The sequence below is a fragment of the Camellia sinensis genome, chromosome 2 (genome assembly GCF_055761805.1).
Source record: "Camellia sinensis isolate YWXY chromosome 2, ASM5576180v1, whole genome shotgun sequence".
NCBI classification, from domain to species: Eukaryota; Viridiplantae; Streptophyta; class Magnoliopsida; order Ericales; family Theaceae; genus Camellia; species Camellia sinensis.
Window position 1 is genome coordinate 50,104,236 of NC_138962.1, and position 27,868 is coordinate 50,132,103.

A 27,868-nucleotide genomic window follows, 5' to 3' on the forward strand; every position below is an offset into this window, starting at 1 on the left:
AGGACCGGGTATTTGGTTCTGGATAAATTATCATATGTCGACTTGTTAGTGTAATTTGGTAAATTGCTTGGTATCTTGAATTGAATCATTTGTGTAATTATTGAATCTCTATGAATTTATTCTTTGTCCGAGCTTTGTTATTCCTGCCGTATTGTATGCTTCCCGAATTAATTTATTTTTCAGGTGCGGAGCAATTTAGTGGAGATTAGATTTAAAGTTCTAAAAATGATTATTAAAGTTAGATATTTTGGAGTCACCACTATATGTTATTATTATTATTATTATTATTTTGAGATTTGTATAAGATATATTTTGGATACATTTGTGTGATATAAATTTTTATTTTTTTTGAGGTTATTAATTAGTTAGAGGTTTAAATTTAAGGTTGAGTTGATCTATTAACAGCTCAGAAGTTGGGGCATTATACATTCGAATACCCAGATTCGAACAATGTACTCATGTTTGACTATCTACAACCGTACAAGTTCTAATTGTTCGATTTTCTAGTGTTGAACATAATCCACATATTCGGTTAATAAATTCTAAACTTATAGCATTTGTTTGGTTTTCAATAATCGAACTTTTGAATTTAGCTTGACTTTATATTTCTGAACACTTACAACAAATTTTTTTTAAAAAAGTTTTTCTAGAACTGTGCATCCATGGAGGGGGTCGTGAATTAGAGGAGTAGGGAGTAAAGTCGTCTTCATGAACGGAGACCGGTTTAGACTGATTCCCAAACCTTTGGGATGACAATAAAATAGAGAATCGAGAGGGACGTGTGTGTTTTTGAAGTGGACGTGTAGAATATGGAAGATTGAATATTGTGGGTGGGGTGTGTGAGTGAGTAAGGGTAAAGATAGAAGATTATGGTGTGTATTCAGTAAATTTCTTATTTATTAAATTATTAAAGGTGTGTCCTGAGTAGTGGTGTATCTTGAGATGAAAGGTGATGTGTAAATAGAGATACCCGAGAGTTTGCCAAACATGTTCTGATATGTGTTTTGCAATGTTGGATGGGAATTAATTTTTAAGAACCATATTCTAACCAAACAAAGCCTAAAAAAACTATTAAAATAACCCAAAAAAAAAAAAAAACTAAAAAATTTATGTGAAATAGTGCCCTACTAATCGGTCATAAGACCTTGTTTGGGGTAATCTAAAAAAGTCAAAAAGTCAAAATGTCACTATCCTATTTAGGTCAAGTTTGGCTATCCTAAATAAGTACACACTTTTTTATCTTTTTATCTTTTTTCCATCACATCACCTCTCTACTTTTCTGCATATCTTTTCGTAAAAAGACAAAAAGTGCACTTATTTAGGTCATCCCAAACAACCCCTTAACTCATATCACCTCTCTACCACATTACTTCAAACTCAATCCATACTTCACAAAAAGTCAAAAAATATACTTATTTAGATATTCCAAAACTACCCCTATCTTTTCATTGACGCTGAAGCGGTGAACCGACATATCCCGACCCGATAACCCATTTTCGACCCAACGGTTAGCGTTGCAAGAACACTATACAACCCGTAGCGTCCGCGCAACGCGTGTGGGGGGTCTGTATATCACTCTTTTTGGGACACATATGTATAGCATACGCCTCTCCCTCTCTCTCTCTCTCTCTCTCTCTCTATCTCTCCTCAGTTTCAAGCTCTCTCTCTCTCTCTCTTCCCTCTCTCTCTACAGGTACCTTTCTCTTTCTCTCTCTACAACTTGCATATTTTGGGATTCTTTGTTGTCAAATTAGGGTTTTTATAGTGCTCCGATACTGTTGTTGTTTTAGCTGTGGTTATGACATTCAAATCTTGACACTATTGTTGAACTGGGAATTTGCAATTAATCTTCAATTCTAATCACAGTTTTGGTTTCTCTGTGTTCTTGTTTCTCGATATTTATGCATAGGCAGCTTCAATGGCCACTTTCGGTGCTGCTTCGAATGCGAATCCCAATCCGAACAAGTCGGTTGAGGTAATTGTTTGTCCACTCTCAAGTTTAATCACTTCACATTGTTTATTTTTTTCGCTGATTTTTTGAACTTGATTAAGCTTTGAATATAATTTCGTTATATAGTTCTGTTGGTTATACACCTCCAAATAAGCCTCCTCTTTTTTCGATTTTTGTTTTGTTTTGTTTTGTTTTTGTGACTTTTTTTTTTTTTTTCAGAATTATGTCAAATTATTATTTTTTTTGAAAAATTCCGAAAAACAAATTGGAAATGTCAAAATAAGTCAAAAAAAGGCCATTATTTTTTTGCTTATTATTTTCCTTTCTGAACTTATTTTGGCATTTTATAAATTTTTCTTTTTATTTTCCGGTTCATCCTTGGAGTAGAATTTAGAAACTTAAAAAACGTTCACTAAAGACCAAATGAGCCTAACCAAAAAAAAAAAAAAAAGAAAAAAAAGAAAAGAAACAACCACCATGTATGGAAAAGGATTGAGACCCTCAATTTATAATGCACAATTCATCCATAATGACATGGTAGGATATGTGTTCGATTTGTTACAAACACAACCGTTTAAAAGCCCAGCTAGCTACCTTGCCATGTCATCATGGGTGAATTGAATTGTGGGTCTTTAGCATTCTTCATTATGTATTTATGTTTGTATATACTTGCCATTTTGTTTGACTTTTTCGCTTAATTTGAGTCTAGAGTACAACTATTCGAGTTTGGTTTGTAATTTTTTGTATGTAACATGTGTTGCTTGTATAAATGTGTAGGTGGTGCAAGCTCCAAGTGATTCTGTATCAAGTCTTTGTTTCAGTCCCAAGGCCAATTTCCTTGTTGCAAGTTCATGGGATAACCAGGTTTGTTTTGTTCATTTTTAGTTTGTTGTTCCTTATTTCCTTGCCATGTTATTCTAAACCTCTTGAAGAAGTACTGATGCAAACTACATTTTCATTTATACTTGTTCTTAAGATGTTCTGTTTGGTTGCTTAGAAAAATGCATGGCAAGATACCATATTAAACATTTCCGATTGGCATGGGCTTAAAAAGCTGCCTTTTGGCAAAAAAAAAACCAAAAAGGCCAAACTTCACTTTACTCTCTTGTAATTTGGGTCATGTGCAGTTTACCTCTTAACATTTGAAAATGACCACATGAATCCCTTTTGGTTTGTGAACTCAAGGGCACCGTTGGATCTGTTAACAATTTAATGAAAAAGACTAAAAATACCCTTATATTTTGTCATTTGTTTGAAAGGTGAAGTGCACTGTAACCCCCTGTGTTTTATTCCATGTGCCATTTACCCCCATGAAATTTAAAAATGAGCATATAACCCCCTTATGTCTGTCACGTATTTCACACTTGTTGTTAAGTTGAACAAAATGTTTAACGCTGCACTTTAATTCACAAACCACGTGGAGGTTATGTGGTCATTTCCAAATGTTAAGGGTAAACTACACATGACCCAAACCATAGGGGGTAAAGTGAGGTTTATCTAACCAAAAAATAAAAGACTAAAAAAACCAACTTTCCCACATCCCCCCCTCAAAAAAAAAAAAAAAAAAATTTTTTTTTAGCAATTATCAAAAGCATTAGCTGTTTTAGATTCTAAAAGACTAAAAAAGGAAAAGAAAAAGAAAAGAAATTGCCATACTTCACCGAAGAAGAGGAAAGAAAGACCTTAATCCCCCTGGGCCAAAACATATACGATGTGTGTGTGTGTGTGTGGTTTTTTTTATTTAAATTTGAAGAGACCTGAACAAGACCAAAACATAACCAAATTCTTGTGATTTGAGTATCCCATATTCCCATTGCAACCAACTAAGGTTTTTTTGGAAAATGTTTTGAGGTATTATGGGGACTATTCTACTGCATGAGCTCTCTCTTTCTCCTTGCTGCCAAATGCTCTTAGGTTTTGTTTCATTTATGTTGTCAAATTTCCTTTATTTCTATCCAGATGGTGTCTTGTACTTCTTGTTACTGTGATATACTAAACTCCGCTTCTATATTGTCTTATGTATTTCCATAGGTGCGATGTTGGGAGATAATGCGGACTGGGACCACTGTTGGTAGTGTGCCCAAGGCATCAATGTCACATGACCAGCCGGTATCATATCAAATCTTCAGAGTGTTTGCAAACTATTCTGCTGATTTTGAGTTTGAAAATGTGGTAATTGATTGTTTTATCTTTTGAAGGTTTTATGCTCAACTTGGAAGGATGATGGCACAACTGTTTTCTCTGGGGGATGTGACAAGCAAGTTAAGATGTGGCCATTACTCTCTGGTGGCCAACCAGTGACTGTGGCCATGCATGATGCACCTGTTAAGGAAATTGCATGGATCCCTGAGATGAACCTCTTAGTCAGTGGAAGCTGGGACAAAACTCTGAGGTAAGCATTGATTTAGTTCTCAAACCTGTAATTCGATTCTGATTTTTTTTTTATTATTTATTTACACTCTAATATGTTAAATCGCTTATATGATTCTTTACTTTTGAAATGCTGGATTTAATGATACAGTCTTATCACATTGTCATCAATTCATATTTGATTCAAATTTTAGCTAAGTTGTTGGTTTATGTAGCAAAACAGCTTGCAGTCTAGGTTAATAGAGGTTCTCCTTCCAGGCAACTTCATCTGGAACAGTTTCTTTTTTGGTAGTTTTCCTATTATTTGTGTCTTTTCTATGTGTAGGATAGTATGTTGTGCATTGTGCTTCATGCGAAAGAAGAGACGCATATGTACACATGTCTCTAGCTATAAAATAATAACTATGCCTAAGAGTATAATTTTGCATGCAGATTTATGCTACCACCTCATTCTAATTAAATAGAGCATTTTTCTGTGCTTGGCTTCAAGGAAACTTTTGAAATTTATAGATTACTGCCTTAAAAACTAAAGGAATAAGATATATCCGCTCTTTTCCTTCCTTTCTTTTCTGTGGTGAATTGCTTTGGGGAAAATTTCACAGATAAGAAGCTGAATCTGTGTCATTATCTAATCTTGATAAACTCACAGAATTTGGAAAGGAACCATTAACACATTTGCTATTTTACAACTGATGATGCCCTTGATAGTATAACATTCGTGACTCATATTTCATCTAGACTTTAGTGCTTTTACTTCTGCGTCGTTTAGTTTTTATTTTATGTTATTAACTATCTTTCTGTTGTAAATGTATGCTCTAGCACACTCTGTTTGATTTCCTTTGCACTTGATTTATTGTTTATATGACTTTTTGTTGTTGCACATCTCATGTTTGGACTTATAATTTTGTTAAGTTAGGATTTTAATCATAAATTACCCGATTTCAGGTATTGGGATCTGAGACAGTCAAATCCAGTGCATACTCAACAACTTCCTGAGCGTTGCTATGCATTTACAGTGAGACATCCACTGATGGTTGTTGGGACTGCAGATAGAAATCTTATAGTCTTCAACTTGCAGAACCCTCAGGTATTGTTTTTTCACTTATTAAATATTTTGACATCATTGAAGCCGTTATTGAATGATTGGTTGTTACAGTAACATCATAACAGTTTACTGTGATTAGTTTAATAAATGACATAGAAATTTGTCGTTACTAAGTTTGGAATGGTAACTTTTGATTTGAATGATATGAAATCGAGTATGTGATCTTGAAGTCATAATATTCCATTCAAACATTAAATGTATACTTACGACAGTAATTTCAAGTTGAATCTATTATTGAGTGAGTGTTGTCTGAACATTTCAATTCTTCCTCGAGTTTTAGAAATTTTGTGACGTGAGAGAAGGAAGCCGAGAGGCATGATCAGACAGACAGAGCACATCGGTTCTAAATATTGAAACTTTTTCATGGATTTTTGTTTTTTTCCATAGCCACCGACCAGCTATTGAGTAATGAGACTGAAACTTTTGTGGACAAATGTTACGGTGCTTATACTTTTAACTTTTGGGGGTGTTATGCCTGTTAAAATTTTCAAATGGGTGACTATTAAATGAGGAATCACCATTTAATTTTTATTTTGTTAAGAAGGCATTGCAATTATGTAAAATTGATGCTTCTTTGATAGACCTGTGTGGAAGCAAATTGACAACGAGTCAGTTAAAGATAGATGACCTTCAGTTAGTTTACACATGATGCAACAAATTGTTTTTATCATTAAAAAATGGGTGATTGATTCTTGACTATCTTCTTTCATTCATTTAAAGAAAACACATAAGAAGAAGAAGAAAAAGAAGAAGCTAAACACACAAGACTCATGACAGATGGTTAACCATATGAGATTAGAGATTAGTTCCTGTGTTAAATGTTCGAGGAAGTGGGGTATGTTAAAACTTGTTGATGGCCAACCCTTTGTTGGTACCGGAATATTGTCCTCGCCGGCGGTTGTTGTTTTTAGGTTCACAATCTTATGGGATTCAAGATATTGGTACGAAAACCAAAGATCGACGTCGTCTGTCAGTGGTGGAGCGCGGCCACGATCGACACAGTGAGATATTTCTGTTTGGAGCTGAGATACGGTGGTTGGTTGCACGTTTACAGCAAGCTAAGGCGACGGTGGACTGTGGTTTGTTTCTGGGTCGTGTGTCGGGTGGTCGCCGGAGTGTGGCCACTTGGCTAAGGACGGAGCAGATTGGCTGTGTGGTGTAGGTGGTTATGTCTTGGGGGCCCACTCGTTGTTAGATCTTCATTCCAACGGCGGATGGAAGTTGGAAAGGTCTAGCTTTGGTGCTCGAGGGCTTCGATCCTGGTTGGGGGTGGACGCGACAAAGTCAGTCTTGGTGGTCACCAGGGGGGCGGCGTTATATGCGGTTGCCGGAGATGAGGAGGCCGGCGAGGGAGCGGAGCTCTGTTACTCGCACGAGATTTACGGCGCATAATCTTGTGCGAAGATCTCGGCCTTATCTTAATGGGTGAGCAGCTGTTGGTTTTGGGCAGCGGGCAGTGGGCCTGGGTCACTCTCTTGGGCTTGAATTTAAAAGTGAGGCAAGGCAGAATGGGCTGGGCCATCAATTTAGGGAAGGGCAGCTAAATGGATTGGGCAGGCGGCTAAATGGACTGGGCCTCTCAAATGATGGTAGTTTTGGACACAGCCTTTGGCTCGACCAATTATGCTAGTTAGGCGACCCACTCATCGGTGGAGTCATCGGCTCTTTGGCCCAGTTATTCGGCCTCCTAGTTTTGGCCCAAGTTGTCACACAACTGTCGGGGGTCCATTTTGTCGGATTGTTTCTTGAAACGTGAACCCTACTATTCGACGAGTTTTCGGATCGCTGACTGGAGCGTTGGGGCCTGGAGGCGAGGCGACTTCGACTGTCGACGGGAGTCGAACAATTCGCCAAACGTCGGAGCTACATTTGACGGATCCTGTGTGTGGGCCTGTGGACATCTCGGTCGATTGGTATGAGGGGGGCTTCCAATATGTTCCTGCGCCGTTAGTGGTGGGAGATGGGGAGGTTGGTTATGACTGTCCAGTAGGGACGACTCTACAGGAGAGGATTTCAGAGGGGTTGACTGGTGTGGTTGGGGTAGAGATAGAGCTTCATTCACAGGAAGTTCTAGCGAGTGCGGTTTGGGCTGTGGTTTCGATGCGAGAGTCACAAGTGGAGGGCGGCATGTTTTCGCAAGTGTCTGAAAAGTGGGAAGATTTGGTGGAGGATTCAGACGCTGGTTTGGGTTTGGTCAGGGATGAGGAGGTTGCCAGTCCTAGCTTTTTTCAGCCGCTTGCAATGTTGCATGATGGGACGGGTGGAGGAGGGCCGTTTGCTGGAGACTGCTTTGGGGGTTTAGAGCCTTCAGCCTCGAAGGTTTCTGATTGGGTTTTGGAAAGAATTGGCAAGGTGAGTCGGTTGTTGGGAATCTCTTTTGATGGGCACGAGGAAGAGGCTATGAGTTTATTTTCGGCGGTAAAGATGTCTTGGTGTAGTAGGGTCTCGTCAACGGATGTGGTTCGGAGTGGGGCTCATCGTCAGAAAGGGGAAAGGGAGCTGCGAAATTTAGAGTGCTCGATTAATTATGATCGTCGTGTTGGGGAGCAAGGGAAGAAAGGGAGGCGTGGGAGGGAGAAACAACTTTTGTTGAAATGAGACTGGAGATTTTATCTTGGAATGTGGGTGGCTTGAATGACAGGGGAAAGCGTGTGGCAGTGGGAGCGTTGCTGAGAGGTGTAAAAGCAGATGTGGTTTGTTTTCAGGAGGCCAAAATGGAGTGTCTGGGTAGGGATGTCATATAGGAGATTTGGGGTGGTCTGTGTTTTGATTGGGTGTATCTTCTGGCGTCAGGTGTGGTAGGGAGGGTTCTTGTTTGTTGGGACAGTCGGGTGGTGGTGAGGGAGGAGATAGAGGTTGGGGCATTCTCAGTATCCTGTTTGTTCAGATGTGTGGAGGATGGTTTCCGTTGGGTGTTTATCGGTGTGTATGGTCTAATGCAGGGTAGGAAGAGGCGGACATTTCTGGAGGAGTTAGCGTATGTTGTGTTTCGGTGGGAGTCACCTTGGTGTGTAGGGGGTAATTTTAATTTGGTGAGATAGCCGGGGGAAAAGGTCTGGAGGGGATCGGCTTTCAGGTGTGATGCGGACTTTTTCTGATTTTATCGATGAGTTGCAATTGGTGGATATGCCTTTACAGGGCGAGGATTACACATGGTCTCGAGGACGGGTCTTTTCTCGGATTGATCGTTTTCTGGTAACAAGAGATTGGGAGGAGCATTTTCCAGGGGCAGTTCAGCGACGGTTGTCCCAGTCAGTTTCTGATCATTGGCCAATTCTATTGGATGGTGGGGGTATTTGGTGGAGTCCTCCTTTTCGTTTTGAGAATATGTGGCTCCGGTCGGATGGGTTTGCTGATAGGGTGAAGCGATGGTGGGATAGCTATGTGGTATCCGGTTCTCCGAGTCATAAGTTGGCATAGAAACTGAAATGGCTGAAGGCAGATTTGAAACAATGGAATAAAGAGGTTTTTGGCCATTTGGATGGGCAGAAGGCAGAGGTGTTGGCTCAATTGTAGGCCTTGGATATTGTGGAAGCTGATGTGGGTTTGGCTGATGAGGAGGTGTCTCGTAAGGAGTGTTTGCCTAATTTTGCCCGAATTGCTCAGATGGAGGAGGTCAGTGTCAGGCAGAAATCTTGTTGTCTGTGGCTAAAAGAAGGGGATTGGAATACAAAGTTTTTCCATTAGATGGCAAATGCGCATAGACGGGTGAATCAGATTGGACCGATTCGGATTAATGGGGTGGAGTTGACGGAGGAGGAGGAGGCGGTTCGCATGGGGTTTGTTGGGTTTTATGCGCACTTGTTTCGGCGGCCGGAGGAGGGGTGGCATCCGGGGATAGATGGTTTGGATTTTGGTATGATTTTAGATTCGGCCAGTATGGAAGAGCCGTTTTCAGAATAGGAGGTGTTAGATGCTTTGAAGGGGATGAGTGGTGATAAGGCTCCAGGTTCGAATGGCTTTACTACGACTTTTTTCTAGCATTGCTGGGAGGTTGTAAAAGGCGATGTGGTGGCAATAATGGCACAGTTTGGGAAGAGCTTTAATGCGACTTTTATTACTTTGATTCCTAAGGTGGGAGGGGCCACGAATATTCGACAGTTTCGTCTTTGTTGGGTAGTGTACAAGTTGTTGGCGAAAGTTTTGGCTAATAAGCTTCGTTTGCAAGTGGGGGAGGTAGTGTCGGAGTCTCAAAATGCTTTTGTGGGTGGGCGACAAATTTTGGATGTGGTGAGAAATTTTGAATGTCTGTATTCGTAATTGGGATGTCGGTAGGTTACTTCCAGACGTTTAGGGGTTTGCGCCAGGAGGATCCTTTGTTCCCTCTGTTGTTTATTCTGGTCATGGAGGCACTAAGTCGGTTGTTGTCTCGAGCGGTGCATGCGGGTTTGTTGGAGGGTTTTTCTGTGGCAGATGGGGTTGGTATTTCTCTCATTTTGTATGTTGATGATGCTTTGATTTTTTGTGGGGTTGATTCAAAGCAGCTGGGGTTTTTGCGGTGTGTTTTGCTATGTTTCGAGGTGGTCTCAGGTTTTAAGGTCAATTTGGCAAAGTTAGAGTTGATTCCAATTGGGGAGGTGGTCCATCTTCCGTCTTTGGCGGCTATTTTGGGTTGCAAGGTGTCTCATTTGCCGGTGTCTTATTTAGGTTTTCCTTCAGGGACACCTTATAAGGCGAAGGGGGTGTGGGATAGGGTGTTGGAAAGGGTTCAGTGCCGGCTTGCGGGGTGGAAGAGGCAGCATTTGTCTAAGAGGGGGAGGCTTACCTTGGTGAAGAGTGTGTTGGGTAGTATCGCAACTTATTTTATGTCAGTTCATGTCATTCTTGTGTCGGTGGCTCGACGGTTGAAGAGGCTGTAGCGTGATTTTTTGTGGGGAAGTGATGGTGGGGGGTTTCGGTATCATCTCGTTAATTGGGAGCAGGTTTGTTGTTCTAAGAAGGCTGGGGGGGTTGGGGGTGCGAAGGCTGTGTAAGTTTAATTTGGCTTTGTTGGGGAAGTGGCTATGGCGGTTTTCTAAGGAACGGGACCGTTTGTGGTGCAGGGTGGTGGCCTCCAAGTATGGGTTGGGATCCTGGGGAGGGGCGAGTGGTGTACTAGGGTGGTGGGAGGCTCTCATGGGTGTGGCTCATGGAAGGGGATTTGGCTGGGGAGGGTTCAATTCTGGGAGCGGGTTCAGTTTCGGGTAGGCAATGGAGCTTAGGTGCGGCTTTGGAAGGAAAAGTGGTGTGGGGAGGTTACCCTTCATGAGCGTTTTCCTTTGATCTACCGGTTGGTGATGGACCCGGAGGTGTTGGTGGCTTCTTGTTTGGCCAGAGATGGTATGGAGTTGGTTTGGGATATTGTTCTTCGTCGCCATACTCAGGATTGGGAGGTAGGGTAGTTGGTGGAGTTGATGACCTTTTTGTATGGGGTCCAGGTAGACCGAGAGTGGGAGGATGATGTGGTCTGGGGAGTCCTTGGGGCAAAAGGTGTTTCATCAGTCTCGTCTTTTTATTTGTCCTTGTGTGGTGGTGGCAGGGGAGTGTTCCCTTGGCGTGGTGTGTGGGTTTCTGGTGTTCAATCGAAGGTGGCTTTCTTTGTGTGGACAGCCGCTTTTGGTTGGATCTTGACTATTGATAATCTGATTCGTCGGCATCATATCCTGATTAATTGGTGTTGTATGTGTTGTGCGGATGCGGAGACAGTAGACCATTTGTTGATTCATTTTCCGGTTGTATCTCGTTTGTTGGTGCTTGTTTTTTCTCTGTTTGGCGTGGTGTGGGTTCAATCAAGGCAGGTTGTGGATGTGTTGCGTTGTTGGGGGGGGGGGGAGGTGATCGAGTTGGGAAGCGGCGGCGGCGGTGCCTTTGTTTGATGTGGTTGGTGTGGTTGGAGCGGAATTGTTAGATCTTTCAGGGAAGCACTCAATCCTTAGCCCGTTTAGAGTCTCAATTCCTGGGTATTTTGTATAGTTGGGTGTTAGGACGAGTGAATCCTGATTTATTTGTTCTTTTGGACTTTGTTGATGATATAGTTATTTAGGCCCCTGCTCTTCGTAGGGTTGGTTTTGTATTCTTTTTGCATCTTCTTGATGCTATGGTAATAAAAATCCATTTATCAAAAAAAGAAAAAAAAGGGTGATTGATAGTCAAACTATTTCTATAGTAGCCTCTTCCACAATAATAGGCCGCCCAAGTTTTCCAGTTTACCCTTGCTAGGATGATAAATTCTATTAGAAATTTTGAAAGAGGTATCTGATTAAAACAAAATTTTGAGGGAACTCATGCCATGCTATAAAAAGAAATTGGTTTTCTCTTGTAACTGCTTCGTCATCAGCTTTTATATCCAATCTGGTACGTTTGTTAAAACAGAAAATCACTAAATATTGCAATCATTTGTAACATTTAAAAAGAAAAAGACCAACTTTGGAAATGCGGAAAATAGAGGCCCACTGCCACAATCTTGTCCAAACAATATCTGATTGATTCGTCCCAAAGGTGGTGCTTCCTTTAAAACCTTCATTAATATGCACTTCTGCTGTGAACGACCACTGTGAGATGTGGTTTCTTAGTTGCTAATTTATCTGGATGCTGCAGAACTTTTTTGTGATGCGACTTTGACTCCACTAACCACAAAATTGTATCCTTTGTTGTGGTGACATGACCAACTCACCATTACTTGCTACTTAAAGTGCATATTAAAAATGGGATTTAAAATGCTAAAATTTAGATTATCATTTTGATACTGTGCTATGGCAATTAAAAGGAAGCTTGTGTCACGTTTTGCATTTTTTTTTACCTTAACAATAAAAAATGCTCAAGAGTTGCCCAAAAAAAAAAAAAAAATCTTACCCTACTTTTTCTCATTCAAGTTTTTTGAGTTCCATTGTTGCAATGACTGCTGAGATTGTTTCTTCATTTGTTGCCTTAAATTTGCACTACATTGATAATATTAATCACTTTTGAATACAACAGACTGAGTTTAAAAGGATCACTTCACCCCTGAAGTATCAGACAAGGTGTGTTGCTGCCTTTCCTGATCAGCAAGGTTTCTTGGTAAGTTCTCCCTTTTATTTCATTCCTCCTCCCAAAACTGTGGTAATGTACGTTCTTGTGATGATCTTAGTGCACTTAATGCATGTAAATATGGTTTTTATTCTTGGATCCATAATGTTCTATACAAGAGGCATTACAAGATCTTCATTATTGTTATATGAGAATCTAATGCTTTACCACCTAAGTAAGTCCCTTCAATTTGGAGCTAAATGCTTTAGTAAGCTGGTTGTACCTGGTTCAGGGCAGGTAAGAATTTTACATGATGTTGTCTCATGAGAGATAGCAATACTCTCTAGACATGAAGGAAGTGATACCTTTAGAAAATACATGATTTATTTATTTTTCTTTTCTTTTTTCTTAGCACCAGCACTGGACTCAATGCATCCTGGATTATTAAAAAGTCAGATGAAATCATTTTTGTAGCCTGTGTTATGCCTTTTTCTGATACAGTGGTATAGCTCTCCTCTAGGAATCATTTCCATAGGTTTGCTTCAGGTTTTCGTGTTCATTATATATGTTGCTCTATCTGTGGCTTTCCAATCTTCGAATTAAACATGTTTTCTCATCCTAAATTTGTGTTGTTATGTGCATTAAAATAACCTGATAATTTTTTCATTGTAAATTTGTAACTATTTCAGTTATATTGTAGTTACTGTGAATCGTTATTCTAAGACTGTTGAATTTGGTATTGTTTCTCTTCAGGTTGGCTCAATTGAGGGAAGGGTAGGCGTGCACCATCTTGATGATTCGCAACAAAGTAAAAACTTTACTTTCAAATGTCATAGAGAGGGCAATGAGATATATTCAGTCAACTCATTGAACTTTCATCCTGTAAGATCCTACTTTGCAACTGCAATTTTTCTATTTAAAGTTGCTGATCATTATTGCTGGTTAGCTTTTGTAACTGTTTGATACTGTCTAAATTAAAACGTTGGAAGACTACTCAGTATTACTGCAAAATTAGAGGAAAGTAAATCATCACTAAACTAATCTCTCCTATATTGCTTTTACAAACAACTCCCATTAGATGTCTCTTTGCAAAATATTTTCTATCAAATATTGTCACATTCCCTTGCACGTAATTTGGCAACATTTTTTTTTAAAAACGTATTTAGCTTAAAATTTGGAATTTTATGCTTAGGCAGTTGTACTTTGAAAAGTTAGGTATTTGGTAAAACTTTCCAGTTTTCATACTTATTTGCTTTTTCAGTTCAAAAAGTTCACATAAGCTCAAAAAGTCTTATTTGAAGCTGCACGTAAGATGATTTTTAAAGCTGTAAATAAGTTTTTCCAAACAGCTTCATGCCATTGAATGATCTTCAACTGTGCTCCTCCAGTGATTTGTTGTATGATCATGCTAATTCCTATTCCTTGATTTTTATTAACTTAATATGGTAAGGTTCATTATTGACATGCCAATACTGGAATTTCATCTTACAATACCTAGTGATTCCAATAATTGAGATCTTTAATCTGTAGGTAATAGGTTAGAGGGCATGTGCTTATTTTAGTTTACCAAACTAACTAAGCCCATGAATCTTCCTGAAGAAAGCCAACCCATCAGAGAGTGATTTCAGAATGCATTTGATACATTTTGTGACTAATGTGGAATTTAATAACATTTTTAAATTCCACATGCCACCTCTTGAGCATTCAAGTAAAAATTTGCATCTGTCTTGGTCTTGGATAATAACATTTTTAATGATATCTAGAAATTGGGCAGATGAAAATGCTTCTTGGTTATATTTGATTGGTTTTTATATGTTGTCACCTAGATGGTTGGAGGTTGTTTAAGGTCCAAAACTAGAAATAGGATCCAACTTATACCTGGACTGCTCAGACTTTCATGGTAGGATCCATTAGAAATTTTTTGATTAGTACAGAAGGTTATTTGTAATATAATGTATTTGTCTTCTGGATTTGTTATTTTGTAAACCTAAATTATTAGATAACCCTACTTTTCTTTTTGTCATGCCAGGTATTCACAACTGGTTTAGAGCAAACTCTTGGAGAACCTATTAGATTGTGTCTTTGATGCTAAATTGTTTTCTTCTTATCTGCATTTTTCATTACTGTTGCTCAGCATCTTACTTGCTGTCACTTGTCCCAGGTACATCACACGTTTGCAACTGCGGGATCTGATGGTGCCTTTAACTTTTGGGATAAGGATAGCAAACAAAGACTTAAGGTGTCCCAGATTTCTGACTAATTATGGGAATTCATTTACTTGCTCTACTTTTTAACAACTGTTCTTGGTTTTACTTTGTGTGCAATTGGTTTAGGTTTTGACTTGTAACTTTACAAAAAGATACAAACTGCTTTGAAGGCTGAATATTTTCACCATTATGTTTGATTCGGATATATCTTATTATGGACATGTATGCCATGCCTACATGATTGAGCAATTTCTTTTTTGCATTTTACGATATGTCACATGCATGTGTTATATTATATGCAAGTTTTGGGCGGATTGCATGGTCTATGGAGTTGTATTTTCCGAACATATGAACACATTCCAATTTTGTTCCAATAGCAATTGGTAGGTCAAATTTTCGATAGATTGGATTTTCAATATACTTGTCATTCCTTGACCCTTGGTACTTTTATACTTGCCATTCCTCATTTAGAAAAAAAAATGTAATCCCTAGAAATCCTACACTATTTCTTTACATGGCACACGATAGTGTTTTGAAGACGCATTGACTAAATGTGAAATTTTTACAAATTGCGTAACTGTTGTTCTATTTAATGCACATACATCCTGTAATAGACTGCTGATCTAGTTCGTTGGCTACTGACCAATTCATGGCCAGATGCTTGTTACCTTTATTTATCTAAAGATGTTGCACTGATATGCTGTTAACCCTTTTTTTTTTTTTCATGTGAAACTGACAAATTGCAGCTGTCCTGCCTGGATATGATATTAATTTTTCTAACTTGGTTTTGTTAATATCCAGGCGATGTCAAGGTGCAGCCAACCTATACCTTGCAGTGCTTTCAACAATGATGGCTCGGTATATGCTTACTCGGTATGTCTTGTCTAAAATGTGTAACAAACTATGTTCTCTCTCTTTCTCTCTCTCTCTCTCACACACACACACACACACACAGAGGTACAAGAGCATGCCCTCATGCACACATTAGGGAAATGGAATAATATAATTGGGATAAAGATTGAAATCTCTACCCATGCAATGGAACACTTATTTGGTCATTTCCTTTTGAATATTGGGGGTGAACTCATTTAAAGCTTCATAAATACCATGCAAATTACATGAGTGCTGCAAGATTTAGCAAATGTACGGAATGCTGTTTGTTTTGTGAAGAAAATAGCATTATTAGTTTGTCTGTGGGACACAATGTCTAAAACAAAACCTAAAACCAGTAAGGCTTGAGAAGCCCTCATGTCTCATATTTTCAGTCTGACGTGGGTTGAGAAAGCTAGATGTTTTGTCAGTACATGGACCTCTTGCTTATTATTTCTGCTTTTAGTCTGTCAATTTCTCCTCTTGCCTTGTTTTTTCTAGTTTATTATTATTATTATTTTTTATAGGTGTGTTATGATTGGAGTAAGGGTGCAGAAAATCATAATCCATCAACAGCAAAGACCTACATTTACCTGCACTTGCCACAGGTATAATAATGACAGTCCCGTTTTGTAGCTCTAAAAATTTGATGCTCGAAATGGCTCGAATTGTAAAACGACGTCATTTTGCTATTTTTTTTTTTTCCTTCGCTCTGTTCTGAAATAGAGGGGATGAAGAAGAAAGAAGAATAAGAAGAAGAGATGGAGCAGGGGAGGGGACACACAACATCATCATCATCAAACACAACACACAGATCTACCACAACAAACCAAACAAATCAAACAGATTTTCAAAATCAAACACAGGTTTTCAAAAAACACAGATCTACACAACATCATCATCATCAAACACAGATTTTCAAAATCAAAATAAAAAAAAAAAACCAAACAGATCTCGCACCCACCGTCGCCCATCACCGTCCACCGTCGCCCATCACCGTCCACCGTCGCCCATCACCGTCCATCACCGTCTCGCACGCCATCGTCGCATCGCCCTCCCTCTCTTTCTTCTCTCTTCTCTCGCTTTCTCTCACTCTCTCTCTCTCTCTCTTCCTTCCTCCCCGTTTCAGATACAAAAGAGAGAAGGAAAAAAAGAAAAAAAAAAAAAAAAAAAAAACGAAAAACTACGTCGTTTTTCGATTCGGGCCAATCGAGCCCCGCACTTTTCGAGCTACAACCTATTTCTCTAATAATAAAAGATATATGAGATATGATCATTCATTCTTCTACAGGATATTTCCTTTTCCATGTGATGACCACAGTTTTATTGCATGGTTCAGAAATGATCTGATGTTATGCTTACTCGTATGTTATGTTTACTCGTACGATGCAGGAGTCAGAGGTTAAAGGCAAACCGAGAGTTGGAACCAGTGGCAGAAAGTGAAACTGCTTGTTGTCAGTCTCACGAAGAATATACTGTTCTTTTGTTCTTTTCTTTTCTTTTCTTTTTTTGTTTGTAAAATTGAGGTCATTTTCATCCATCCTTTTTCCGACGAGTGATGTATGAATTCTCTCTCCCCTTGTTAATATAAAAGTTTTGAGCAGAAATTAGGTTCCTCAGGTTCTTTGAATTAGATGTTTTTTTAGTCTCCTAGTCATAGTGTGCTCTTCTTTCCAAGTCTGAAGTTTGGTGGATGTCGTCTTTCTTTTCTTGGTCAGGTGATATTTTGTTGGTTAATGTTGGGCAAATTGCAATGGAAGAATGAGAAAGTAACTACAATTGCATGATAATTTTTTTGATGCTCGTCTTTCCTGTGTTTTGCAAGTGGATGTACGATTTCATGATGATCTTTTTGATGAAGAATGAGAAAGTAACTACAACTTCGTGTTGTCTTCCCTTTTCTCTCGTATTGTTTTCTTTGTTTTGTTGTGGTTGGGTGGTAAACAACTTTTGATCTAACAGAAGATACTACACAGAAAACTAGGGCTTTTACCAAAGTTTGACTGGGTTTGAACATTATTACAGAAACGAACAACTTCCTTAACCAAAGCCCTTCTCAAAGAAGTCACAATTGTCGAATCTTGTAAAAATTTTTGAAGTACAAGAATCGTAAGTCATAAAAATTTCATAGTATGGGATTGTCAAAATATTATTCAATGACTCTTTTAGAAGAAATAAATGAGTTGATGGAAGGAATAGACATTATCACATTTTATTGGAATAGTCAGTTAGTCTATTTCCACTTAAATAAAACATACCAAACAAGAGAAAGAAAATACAAAGTTAAAATGAGCATTTTATTTCAGCCCTTTCTATAATAGTAAATGTTCTCAAAAGAATTTGGGTATAGAGTTAAAAAATTTAGACACAAGGTGGATGAAGTATGTTATTTTGTCAACATGAGAGAGAGAGAGGGAGAGAGATGAAATGCCCTTTTTGCAACAATGGCTACATCTTTTAAGTGCATAGCCATTTTTTTTAAAAATCTTTTTCCTGGGTATTGAGCCATCTCTTCGTCAAAGATCGTTCAATCGGTAGATTCCGTGGAGCCTCGACAGAGCATTTTTAATCTCATTCATATTCTTAAATTCGGCAAACATGAGATATGTCCCACACTTGAAGAAGTACATCGAATTTTAGAGATGTCCCTTTGTTTTCAATCTTCCAAGCTATATTTAGAGATTCCAAACGCTTAACAAAGCTATAATTAGTAATCACAAATGCTCAAGTGTTATAATTTGCTTTCAGACTAAAAACAAAATGTATTTATTGGTGTATAAAATATATACTCATTGGACACATTACATAACCTTTCCAACCATGTTTTTGCTTATACCTAAAAATTCATAATCATCGTCATATAAACCGAGCTAAAAAAAAAAGGCTAAAGAGGAGAAATCATATACACAGATCGTATATATCACATTTGAATAAAGAGTGGGACTCCAAGAGACTTCTTTGTATGCCGAAAACAAAATCCATTTAAAAGATCATCTGGGACCAGACAATTCTTCTGGAGGGAGGTTGGGAGTGGAGTCAGAAAGGTTGTTGAAATTGTTATTTTGGTGGTAGATATTGACAAACTCTTGCTGGAACATCTCCTCCTTTTGCCATTCTTCCCACCTCTCCGCCAACCCATTGCCTTCGAGCATTTTGACAACTTCCGACATCTTGGGACGTTCCATTGGGGAGCTCAGTGTGCAAAGTAGAGCCACCTGGATAAGTTGCTCCACCTCATCTTCGGCATAGTTTCCTTGCATATCTGCATCGACTAGTGTTTCAACCTTCCTGTCTTGCAGAATTCCTTTCACCTGAATTTTTCAGGTATTTTGAATAACAGATGTCAGATGACAGGTTATGAAACGATCTCATTAATAAGGAAGAGCACCGTCCATCAACTACTTTCCAAATTAGAGAAAGCAACATAATAGTAAAAGAAAAGGTCACAAAATCGGACATTTGAAAATTGATAATAAAAATGAAACGGAGAGACAAAGGCAGCTTATGATTTTCAATTTTTATCCAAAATTTCCTTTTCTTTGTCCAAATTGGAATGTGTGAAAACTTCAATCCTAAAATTTCAATATAAAATTTATGGTGTCCAAGGTAAAGACTGAGCCTCATATAGTATTATGGTGTATTTTTCTTTTCAAGGTTCAATACTATGAAATAAAAGATGACTAAATTCCAAGTTTCCTAGCATTTGAAAACATGATGGTCATTTAAGATTGTGATACTGTAAAAATCAGCAAATCACGATGATGACACATTTCTTCAATGTAACTGTTGAGTGGACTTTACTTTAAAATGCATTGAGCGAGACATTTTTTTTTTTTTTTGAATACCATCATGAACATTGCTAGACTCATTTTGAATTATATAAGCAACAGAATAACAGTTCTATTCATGTGCTTTTGACAAACCTTATAGCCAGCAAATTGGCAGCAGATTTTTTACAGAAGGGCTTTTAAGATGAACTCAAAGAATGGTATGAAAACAGCCAACTCAAGTACCCTAGTTACGTAATGAAAACAGATCGTATGAGGTAAACAAATGATTACCCAATCAAGCAACATAACTTCGTCGTCGTCATTGGCAAGTCGAGCAAGATCAAAAGCCCTCTGTCCAGTGATGAGCTCCAGAAGCATGACTCCATATCCAAAAACATCAGTTTTCTCTGAAGACTTTCCAGTGGAGAGGTACTCGGGAGCAATATGCCCAATTGTACCACGTACAGCAGTGGTAACATGTGTATCCTTGTAATCCATAAGTTTCGCTAACCCAAAGTCTCCAACAACTGCTTCGAATTCCTCATCCAACAATATATTTGCAGCTTTGACGTCACGGTGAATTATCTTTGGGTTGCAATGATCGTGCAAATATGCAAGGCCTCTTGCGGAGCCCAATGCAATTCGCTTCCTTTTGGGCCAATCAAGTGGGGGTTGTGAATCAGGTCGCTCTACAACAATGAAGCAATGAGATCATGGAAACATTGTAGAGATTAAGCAGGGTTGGGAATATTGATTTAAAAAAATTTCAACATTGCTCAAAAACTTTGGGTGTTAGCACCTAAAAGTAAAGTATATGTGAAGAAATCTGAAAAAATAAAAAAAAATAAATAAAAATAAATCACTAAAGACAAAAAAAATATGAAAATCCCCCCCCCCCCCCCAGTTTTCTCTTGTCTTTAGTGTTTTTTCCTCTGCATATTTAGTCTTTTTCTTTTATTTTATTTTAAAACTTTTTAGATGCATCAAAAAAGTATTTAAAAAAAACTAAAATATGAAAATTTTCTCCCATTTTCTGAAAATTTTCTCCCATTTTCTGAAAATTGAGTTTTTTATTTTTAGTATTTTTTGTTTTTTGTGAATTTTTTTAAATATTTTAAGCAAAATTTGTACTTTTTAGATGCACTTAATGTAAATACAATTAAAAAGTGTAATATTTGTGAAAAAAAAAATCTTAAAAAAATTCACTACAAAAAAAAAAAAAAAAAGCCTCAAAACATTTTTGTATTTTTGTGTATTTATTGATTTTTTTAAATATTATTTTACAAATATTTTACTTTCTAGATACATGTAGATTAGGTGCATCTAAAAAGTTTAAAAAAAAAAAAAAATTCAAATATTAAAAAAATTCACTAAAAACAAAAAATAAAAAAAATGCGAAAAATATAAATATAAATTTTCAGAAAATTAAAATTCAAAAAATTGAAACCACATAGGGTGTCACAAAACTGTTTTTAAAAAATCAAACTAAACAAACCTTTTCTCTTGGTATCAAATTGGGAATTGGAATAGAAATAAAGCATATTGTATCAAATCTACTAAAAGTTCTAATGAATATAATACTTGACAAATAATTAAAAAATGGAAGCATATGAAGACGCATGCAAGTAGTACCTCTTAAACATGAGGCAACACTTCCATTAGACATAAAGGGATAAACAAGCAATCGTTCTGTCGGTGTCATGCAAAAGCCACGCAAACGCAGTAAATTTCGATGGACGGCCATGCTGATGATTTCCACTTCTGTTTGGAACTGCAGCTCCCCACCCTGAATGTGTTCCTCTTTTAGTCTTTTTACTGCCACTAGAGAGCCATTGGCCAATCGTCCTTTGTATACCTTACCAAACCCACCTCTTCCTAGAATATTTATGTTGCTAAAACTATCAGTTGCAACTTGTAGTTCACGCAAAGAAAACCTCTTGAGCTGTCCTAGATGAACTTCTGGATCCTCTTCAGCTGCAAAGAGAGGGGAAACGCATTATATAACACCGTAACAATCAATTTAAGACATGTTCAAAAAAACATATAAATAAAAATCAATTAAAGGCATTTTCAAATTGGTCCACTAACCAGGTACATCAAAGAAGCTATCCTCTGGTTTCCTTCGCCGCCACCAAGCAAGTGTGATTGCAGGGGCAGCAAACAACAGGGCAGCACCAGCAGCAACTTCTCCAGCAATGGCTCCAGTGGCACTGCTACCTATTGGAATAAGATTTGCAATCATAAATTAGTAAGTTCACTCTTATTGTGCATTCCCTTCGCAACTAAAAATTTTGATAGGAAGACAATTCAATGGAATAAAATAATGCCATGGTTTGGACAATCTAGGTGCAGAGTCTAGTGGAAAAATTAGATTCTAACTTTAGCAACATATCATAAGTCGCTAATCTAAAGAGAGCTGAAAATTGAACAACACTCGGACAAATAAAAAAGATCAAAGCATGGAGGTTTCCCTAGGAAAATAAGTATTGGTTGTGCATCATAAACTATGAAGCACGGATACTTCGAAAAGGGAGACGTATCCGTATAGGATACAAATTAGATACCGATACTCCTTGGATACTTGCGGATACGTATCAGATACTTCTTAATTAATTTTTTATTAATTTCGGAGTATCGGATACTTAATTTTAAAGTTAGAAAGACAAATTACAAATCCAGCCAAGTCATCTGTGACAAGGTCTGAACAGGCAGCATGAAACGAAGTTTATAATTTAAGAATTGAGGAATTGAAAGTGTTGGACAAACAGAACAGAACCCAATATCAGCAACAACTTAGGATACAATGAAACAAACCTGAAGCAGTAGATGGGGGTGGCGGCAAAAATGGAGGCGGTGGAGGAGGTGGAGAAATTATAAAATTATTATTTCGAAAACTGAAAAATGAAAGAATAGTGGTCAACATATATCTAGATGAGTCACCCGACTCCACTAGTATGGAAAATAATGTTATTAGCAACAAACCTGAGGGAAGTAAAAAGTTGAAAGGAGCCATTCACTGGGATAACTCCCGTTAAGTGATTGTTTGAAAGATCCCTGTATACCAAATGGCAAGAAGCCATACCATATTCTTGTAGTTAGTTTACGCCAACTAAAACTAATCAAAAAAAGAAATAAAAAAAAGAAAAACCTTTATTATTCACCAAAAAGGAAAAATAAAGAACATGTCAACTTGGTACTCACAGGACTTGAAGTGAATTGATAGTAGTCAATGACATAGGAAGAGTTCCAGACAAAGTGTTGTTGTTAAGCCGTCTATCCTTGCAAATAAATACAAGGACCAGGCATCAGTACATTCCAAACAATCAAAATGGTATATCAATAAAATTCCTAGGGACATGGCTGATCAATGCTAGTAGATGTACATAATACATGCAATATGCACATAATACATGCAATATGTGATCAATAAGAGCTCTCTGTGCACTGCAATGTACAAACAACTAGTAGATGCACAAAATAAAGTAACATATGATTAAAACAAATAGCCCTTCGGCACTATTTGCCATTATCAAGAGGATGCTATTTCTTAGTCATTGATCAGTATGCATTTTAATAATTTTACTAAGAAAAAGTAAAAATCAATGCATTTATCACCAAAATACCTAGTCTTACTGTATATTAATCTAGACATCTTGACAACAATGGGATTTCCATCTTTGAGGTTGATTTCAATCAAACATGCAATATCTTGGACTGAATAACTTGAATAATTTGTTTTCATGCATTTTTCTAAATATACATAAAAAAAAAAAAAGACAGAGAAATCATGAGAGTATATTCTTTAAGAAATCACCAAAAACCTAAAACAACGCCACTGTATCCATATTCCCATATATCAACGCATAAGCAACCCACTTTTGAGAAAACCTTGTAATAGGAAAATTGAAATACAATAAAAGTAAACTTAGACAGATGCACAATAAATTTAATAACAAAAGTAAAAAAGATGAAGGATATGTAATTCATACAGGAAACGTAATTTCTGAAGCCTGCCCAATGTGTCCGGGATGATACCATTCAAATTGTTCAAGTAAAGATCCAAGCTCACCAAACTTCTCAAATTGCCAAGCTCAATAGGAATTCTTCCACTTATGTTGTTGCTATAAAGTTCCCTGTCAAGAAACATGTTAATAATATGCAAACCAAAGGGACAAACAAAAGATGATCATGTTATTAATGGGAGAAAAATTGTGCAGCAATATCAAGATAATGAATACAAGTGGAACAGAAAAGGGCTCAAGCCACCAACTATGAACCACCCATTTTAAAAAGATAACTTAACATAATAAGCTGCTAGGAAACTAGAGTTTCTTTCTAGAGGTTAGTTGCTTCATCAAAGTAAAAGATGCACATGATCACAATCAGTACAAAATATTAACCAAGAAGTCAAGACAAATGCTTTAAAGGGAAGTCAAAACATATTTAGCCCTTTTGCAGATGAAGTTGTACATGACTCCAAAAGCTAGCATTGCAATAGACTGATTTATTTATTTATTTTTTGCGGGGGGTTACAATGGAAGCCAATAAAACAAAACACTAAACATGAACTCACCTGGGAATGCTCAATCAGAGGTATCCCAAATCATTCAAAGCACAAGAATATGCCCCTTTAGTCATTTGATCCTTTTTAACCAGAAAAGCTGAACAATATCATGTATATCATGTATTCTCCATTATCATGTGCATGTATGTGTGGAAGAGCATGTTTTCAGGGTTGTCTTTATACATAAAATGATGATATCCAGATAGCCAAATCGAGGGAATGAAACTAAGGTCTCAAGTGTGTTGAATACAGCACAATGAAAGATTCAACAGAGGATTCAAAAACTATGACATATAGAAAGTAATTGAGTTCCACCAAAGCAGAGTTAATTTTTGTCAATGCACATTATTATTTCTTAACATCAGAATATGGCCAAAAATAAAACTGAATTATATTTTTGTTAACAACTACAGAGAGGGAAGAAATTTATGACCCAAAACTTGTTACGTTTATTAGCTATGCAATCAGTAATAAGAAGCTTACATTATACAATCAACTATTAAAACTTTCAAAGAGTTACCAAAGTTCATGTTATTGAAACTTTAATACAAAGATATCATCTTTAAAGTAAATCCTCATATTCTCAAAAGGTAGATATAAGAATAAGACTAAAGTTTATGAAACAAGTGATAAATTAGTATGAGATAAAGTAGTACTGAAGTACGACTTACAAGTACTGCAAATTCAGAAGCACTCCAAGTTGTGAAACCAGTTGACCAGACAAGTTTGCATTTCCAAGATCACTGGGTGTACACGAATGGAAGCAAAATTCATCATCAATCACACCACTGAAAATGGTAGTATGAAAACATCAAAAGTTTCAAATAGCAAGTTACATCACAAGAATTGTCGCCGATGTTAGCAACTTACACTCTTGTAACGCTGTTCTCACTGTTGCACGTTACGTGAAACCAAGTGCAGGGATTGACAAGTGTAGCGTCCCAACTTTGCAGAACATTATTAGGATCAGCTAAGTTGGTCTTCAGCGCATTCAAGGCATCGCCTGTTCTTCATGAAAGAGGCAATCATCAGGTACTTGTCAAATGCATTAACATTGTTAGAGAATATTTCCAAGATATTCTATTCCTATATTTACCTATTTCCTTGCTTAAGTTATTAAATGATTAGCACTCTAGGTTTCTTCGTTGATCAGTCTATGCAACCCTACAAATAGGCTACCACTTGTAATAGTTATATCAATCTCAATACAATATTTCACTTTCACCATAATTCTAACAAACATCATCAACCAAAACAAATCCCAAGAGGAGGTAAGCTACTAAATTGTCTAACAGACTAACACTCATACCATAACATAAAGATTTCAAATTCTACAACTTAATTCAAGGTTACTAAATACAACATCAAGGCCTTGTTTGATTAGCGGATTATAGCATAAGATTAGGATTATTAATTCATGGCACTCGCATTCCATTGTGTGGTTTCCAATTTTATTATTCAAATTAGAATCCAGTGGCCATTCTATCCAATAAAATTGACAGTGATAAATCTAGAAATCCTCTAGATGTTGATTTGTGATTATGTATCAATTTTAAGCAGAATATAACAATCCCAATCAAACAATCAAGACAAAGAGACACAACGATTTAACGTGGAAAAAACCACAATTGGACACCTCCAACTGTGATAAAAAACCACGGGCAACAGCCACAAGAACAATCCACTAAGAAGATTTAAAGGAATTACACAGGTATACTCTCAATTACCTAGCGAATCCACAACGCCTAATTGAACCAACCTCTATGTGCCTCTTCCAACCCCATCTTCACCTCGGAATTGTCTTTACGATGAGCCACCCCGGAATCCACCAAAGCTTCAGGCTCGAATTCTTCAGAATCCACCGAAGAACAACTCTCTCTTTTGTATAGCAAACAAAAACCTTTGATGTACTCTCTTTTAAACCATGAGTTGAATACTCAATAAAACATCAAAAAAAACTCACACAGTATCCCCAGATATAAACCCTAGAAACCAAAAAGAAGATCTGGGGTAGTTCTTAAAATCTGACCCAACACGCGAATTTATAGAATCTGTCCCGCGATCTCCGCTCGAGCGCCCAACAGCCCGCTCGAGCGGCTTCAGTAAAATATGCGCGTGATATAACAGAGGTCCGCTCGAGCGCCAGAAAGCCGGCTCGAGCGCGAAATCACACATCTCAGTACTTTTGCAGGCGACCAAAACTGCTGGAACCAGGGATTCTCCGCTCGAGCGCGGGTATGTCCGCTCGAGCGGACAGGCAATTTTGAATGCATTTTTGCATTTTGCTTCGGGGGCGCTGCCCCTCGACCCCGCCGTGGCGCTGCCCCGGAACCGCCAAGGGGCGCGGCCCCCTGGACCCCCGCGAGTTGACCGGGCAGCTCGATCCCCGTCATAATCAGCGAAGTGGCAATCTTGAAAGCTTTATCATCAGAAACTTCTCTGAAAAGCACAATTCGGGTTGGATTCGCATCTAAACACTCATAGCCTCACTGAAATAAAAATGCGAAAATAAATACAACTGAAAGGAGTTTTGTCAAACGGGATTGCCAAGAATAAAACCTAACAGACAGATTTTTTAATCCTTCAACTAATAATATAAAACATACATATAATTGAGATTATATATTTCCATATCTATTCCGAAACAAACATGGACAAGAGGGAATTATGTACCTCACTAATCCAACTGGATAACTAATCCTACACTAATCTCATGAATTGTTAATCCCCTCACTATTAGTCCTACTAATCAAATAGGCTCCACGGCTATTAGGGGAGCACTTCAATAAGAAGAATACACCATTGAACTTCTAGTATTTTTTTTTTAATTTTTAATTTTTTATGAAATTAAATTTTAAAATTGCACTAGTAAGGCTAAGTACTTGAATTTTTGAATGAATTCAATAAATAATTGAATAAATGACTGTAAATTCTTATTTCAGTTATTTTCCGAGTTTCACGTAATGATTCCAAGCTCAGAACTGAATAAATCCATTAAAAGTTCAGTGGTTGCTGAATTTGATTATGCAAAGTTCAATGCAAGCAGAACACAATCCAAGAAACATTGACTCAAATTGACGCGAAGAAAATGTCAAAACCAACATAAAATCGAAGCTAACAGAGTGGAACTCACCTTCCGGATTACCAGAGGCCTGAAATAACCGAGAAAAAACAAGAAATAGACAAAGAAAAGCCGAGGGTGAGATCGCCGAGACCGCTCGATCCATTGCCACAACAATTGCTTCAGCTAAAAACCTATATATTCCTCATCAACTCTTAGAACTAGTAATTAAAAAAAAAAAAACTCAAAAACACTCAACATCAAATTTTTGGTTGAAGGAAATCTAAATCCCCTGGTAGCCAAACATTGGCAACTGTCGGTTGATTGAAAAAGGGAATCGGAAGGGCAAGTCGTCGCCGGAGCTCACCGGAGGGGAACTGTTTGGAGCAGCCTTTGACGCTGAAGGTAGTTAAGGAAATTTTCTTTCACGTTCCCGGGAAAATTCTGAGAGAATGCCGAAGAGAGAAAGAGAGAGAGAGAGAGAGAGAGAGAGAGATTGAATTCAACGGTCCGTGGGGAAGGGGGGAAGAGAGAGTCGTTTGTGGAGGGGATTTAGTCAAAGCCTCTCTCACTCTCACACTCTCTCACGCTGACGCTCTCAATCTCTGTTCTCTACTCTACTCCTTGACTGGTATTTTCCTAGTAAAAATTTGTAGTATAGTTTTCTTTATTTTTATAACGAACTTCCTTACATCTTAATCTTACATATTGGGGGAAGAATGCTAGCGGTTAACCAAAGCCCTTGTCCCAAAGAATTGTAAGTTATAAAAATTTCTAAGTATGGGATTCTTAAAATATAATTCAATGAATGTGACTGTTTCAGAAGAAATAAATGAGTTGGTAGAAAGAATAGGCACGATCCCATTTTGTTAGAATAATCATTTAAAATATTTTCACTTAAATAAGGCATCCCAAAATAAGAGAGAAGATGCAAAGTTAAAATGAACATTTTATTTCATCCCATTCTATTATGGCAAATGTGCTCA

The 27,868-nt window shown here is 37.6% G+C and overlaps 2 protein-coding genes across 7 annotated transcripts; one reads left to right on the forward strand and one right to left on the reverse strand.

The window, feature by feature from the left end:
• Positions 1-1,506: 1,506 nt before the first annotated feature.
• LOC114278446 (protein RAE1) lies at positions 1,507-17,277 on the forward strand. Of its 2 annotated transcripts, none has more exons than XM_082914352.1 (12): positions 1,507-1,693; positions 1,910-1,975; positions 2,729-2,815; positions 3,983-4,060; positions 4,150-4,343; positions 5,267-5,408; positions 12,381-12,461; positions 13,164-13,292; positions 14,572-14,649; positions 15,419-15,490; positions 16,015-16,095; positions 16,880-17,277. In XM_082914352.1, exons 2-12 carry the CDS (start codon positions 1,919-1,921, stop codon positions 16,928-16,930), a joined length of 1,050 nt encoding a protein of 349 aa, XP_082770478.1. In that variant the 5' UTR covers positions 1,507-1,693; positions 1,910-1,918; the 3' UTR covers positions 16,931-17,277. The 2 variants fall into 2 exon arrangements, with proteins under 2 accessions (XP_082770478.1, XP_082770479.1); XM_082914353.1 differs by having other exon boundaries at positions 1,562-1,693; positions 1,914-1,975.
• A 947-nt stretch (positions 17,278-18,224) lies between these two features.
• Positions 18,225-27,539, reverse strand: LOC114278445 (BRASSINOSTEROID INSENSITIVE 1-associated receptor kinase 1). 5 transcript variants are annotated; one of them, XM_082914356.1, is made up of 12 exons: positions 27,250-27,539; positions 26,955-27,076; positions 24,692-24,824; positions 24,493-24,609; positions 23,247-23,390; positions 22,459-22,530; positions 22,240-22,311; positions 22,072-22,151; positions 21,346-21,474; positions 20,890-21,231; positions 19,549-19,946; positions 18,225-18,798 (listed from the first exon to the last, which is right to left on the reverse strand). In XM_082914356.1, exons 2-12 carry the CDS (start codon positions 27,046-27,048, stop codon positions 18,478-18,480), a joined length of 1,902 nt encoding a protein of 633 aa, XP_082770482.1. In that variant the 5' UTR covers positions 27,049-27,076; positions 27,250-27,539; the 3' UTR covers positions 18,225-18,477. The 5 variants fall into 5 exon arrangements, with proteins under 5 accessions (XP_082770482.1, XP_082770481.1, XP_082770484.1 ...); XM_082914355.1 differs by having other exon boundaries at positions 27,196-27,539; XM_082914358.1 differs by having other exon boundaries at positions 24,493-24,564; positions 27,250-27,537.
• Between the last annotated feature and the right edge of the window lie 329 nt (positions 27,540-27,868).

Coding starts and splice junctions, on each gene's coding strand:
- LOC114278446 (XM_082914352.1), top strand. CDS start 1,919: ATGGCCACTTTCGGTGCTGCTTCGAATGCGAATCCCAATCCGAACAAG. Junction 2,816..3,982: donor CAAGTTCATGGGATAACCAG/GTTTGTTTTGTT, acceptor GTATTTCCATAG/GTGCGATGTTGGGAGATAAT. Junction 14,650..15,418: donor ATAGCAAACAAAGACTTAAG/GTGTCCCAGATT, acceptor GTTAATATCCAG/GCGATGTCAAGGTGCAGCCA.
- LOC114278445 (XM_082914356.1), bottom strand. CDS start 27,048: ATGGATCGAGCGGTCTCGGCGATCTCACCCTCGGCTTTTCTTTGTCTA. Junction 22,531..23,246: donor CTTCAGAAATTACGTTTCCT/GTATGAATTACA, acceptor TTGCAAGGATAG/ACGGCTTAACAACAACACTT. Junction 22,312..22,458: donor ATCAATTCACTTCAAGTCCT/GTGAGTACCAAG, acceptor TTTGGTATACAG/GGATCTTTCAAACAATCACT.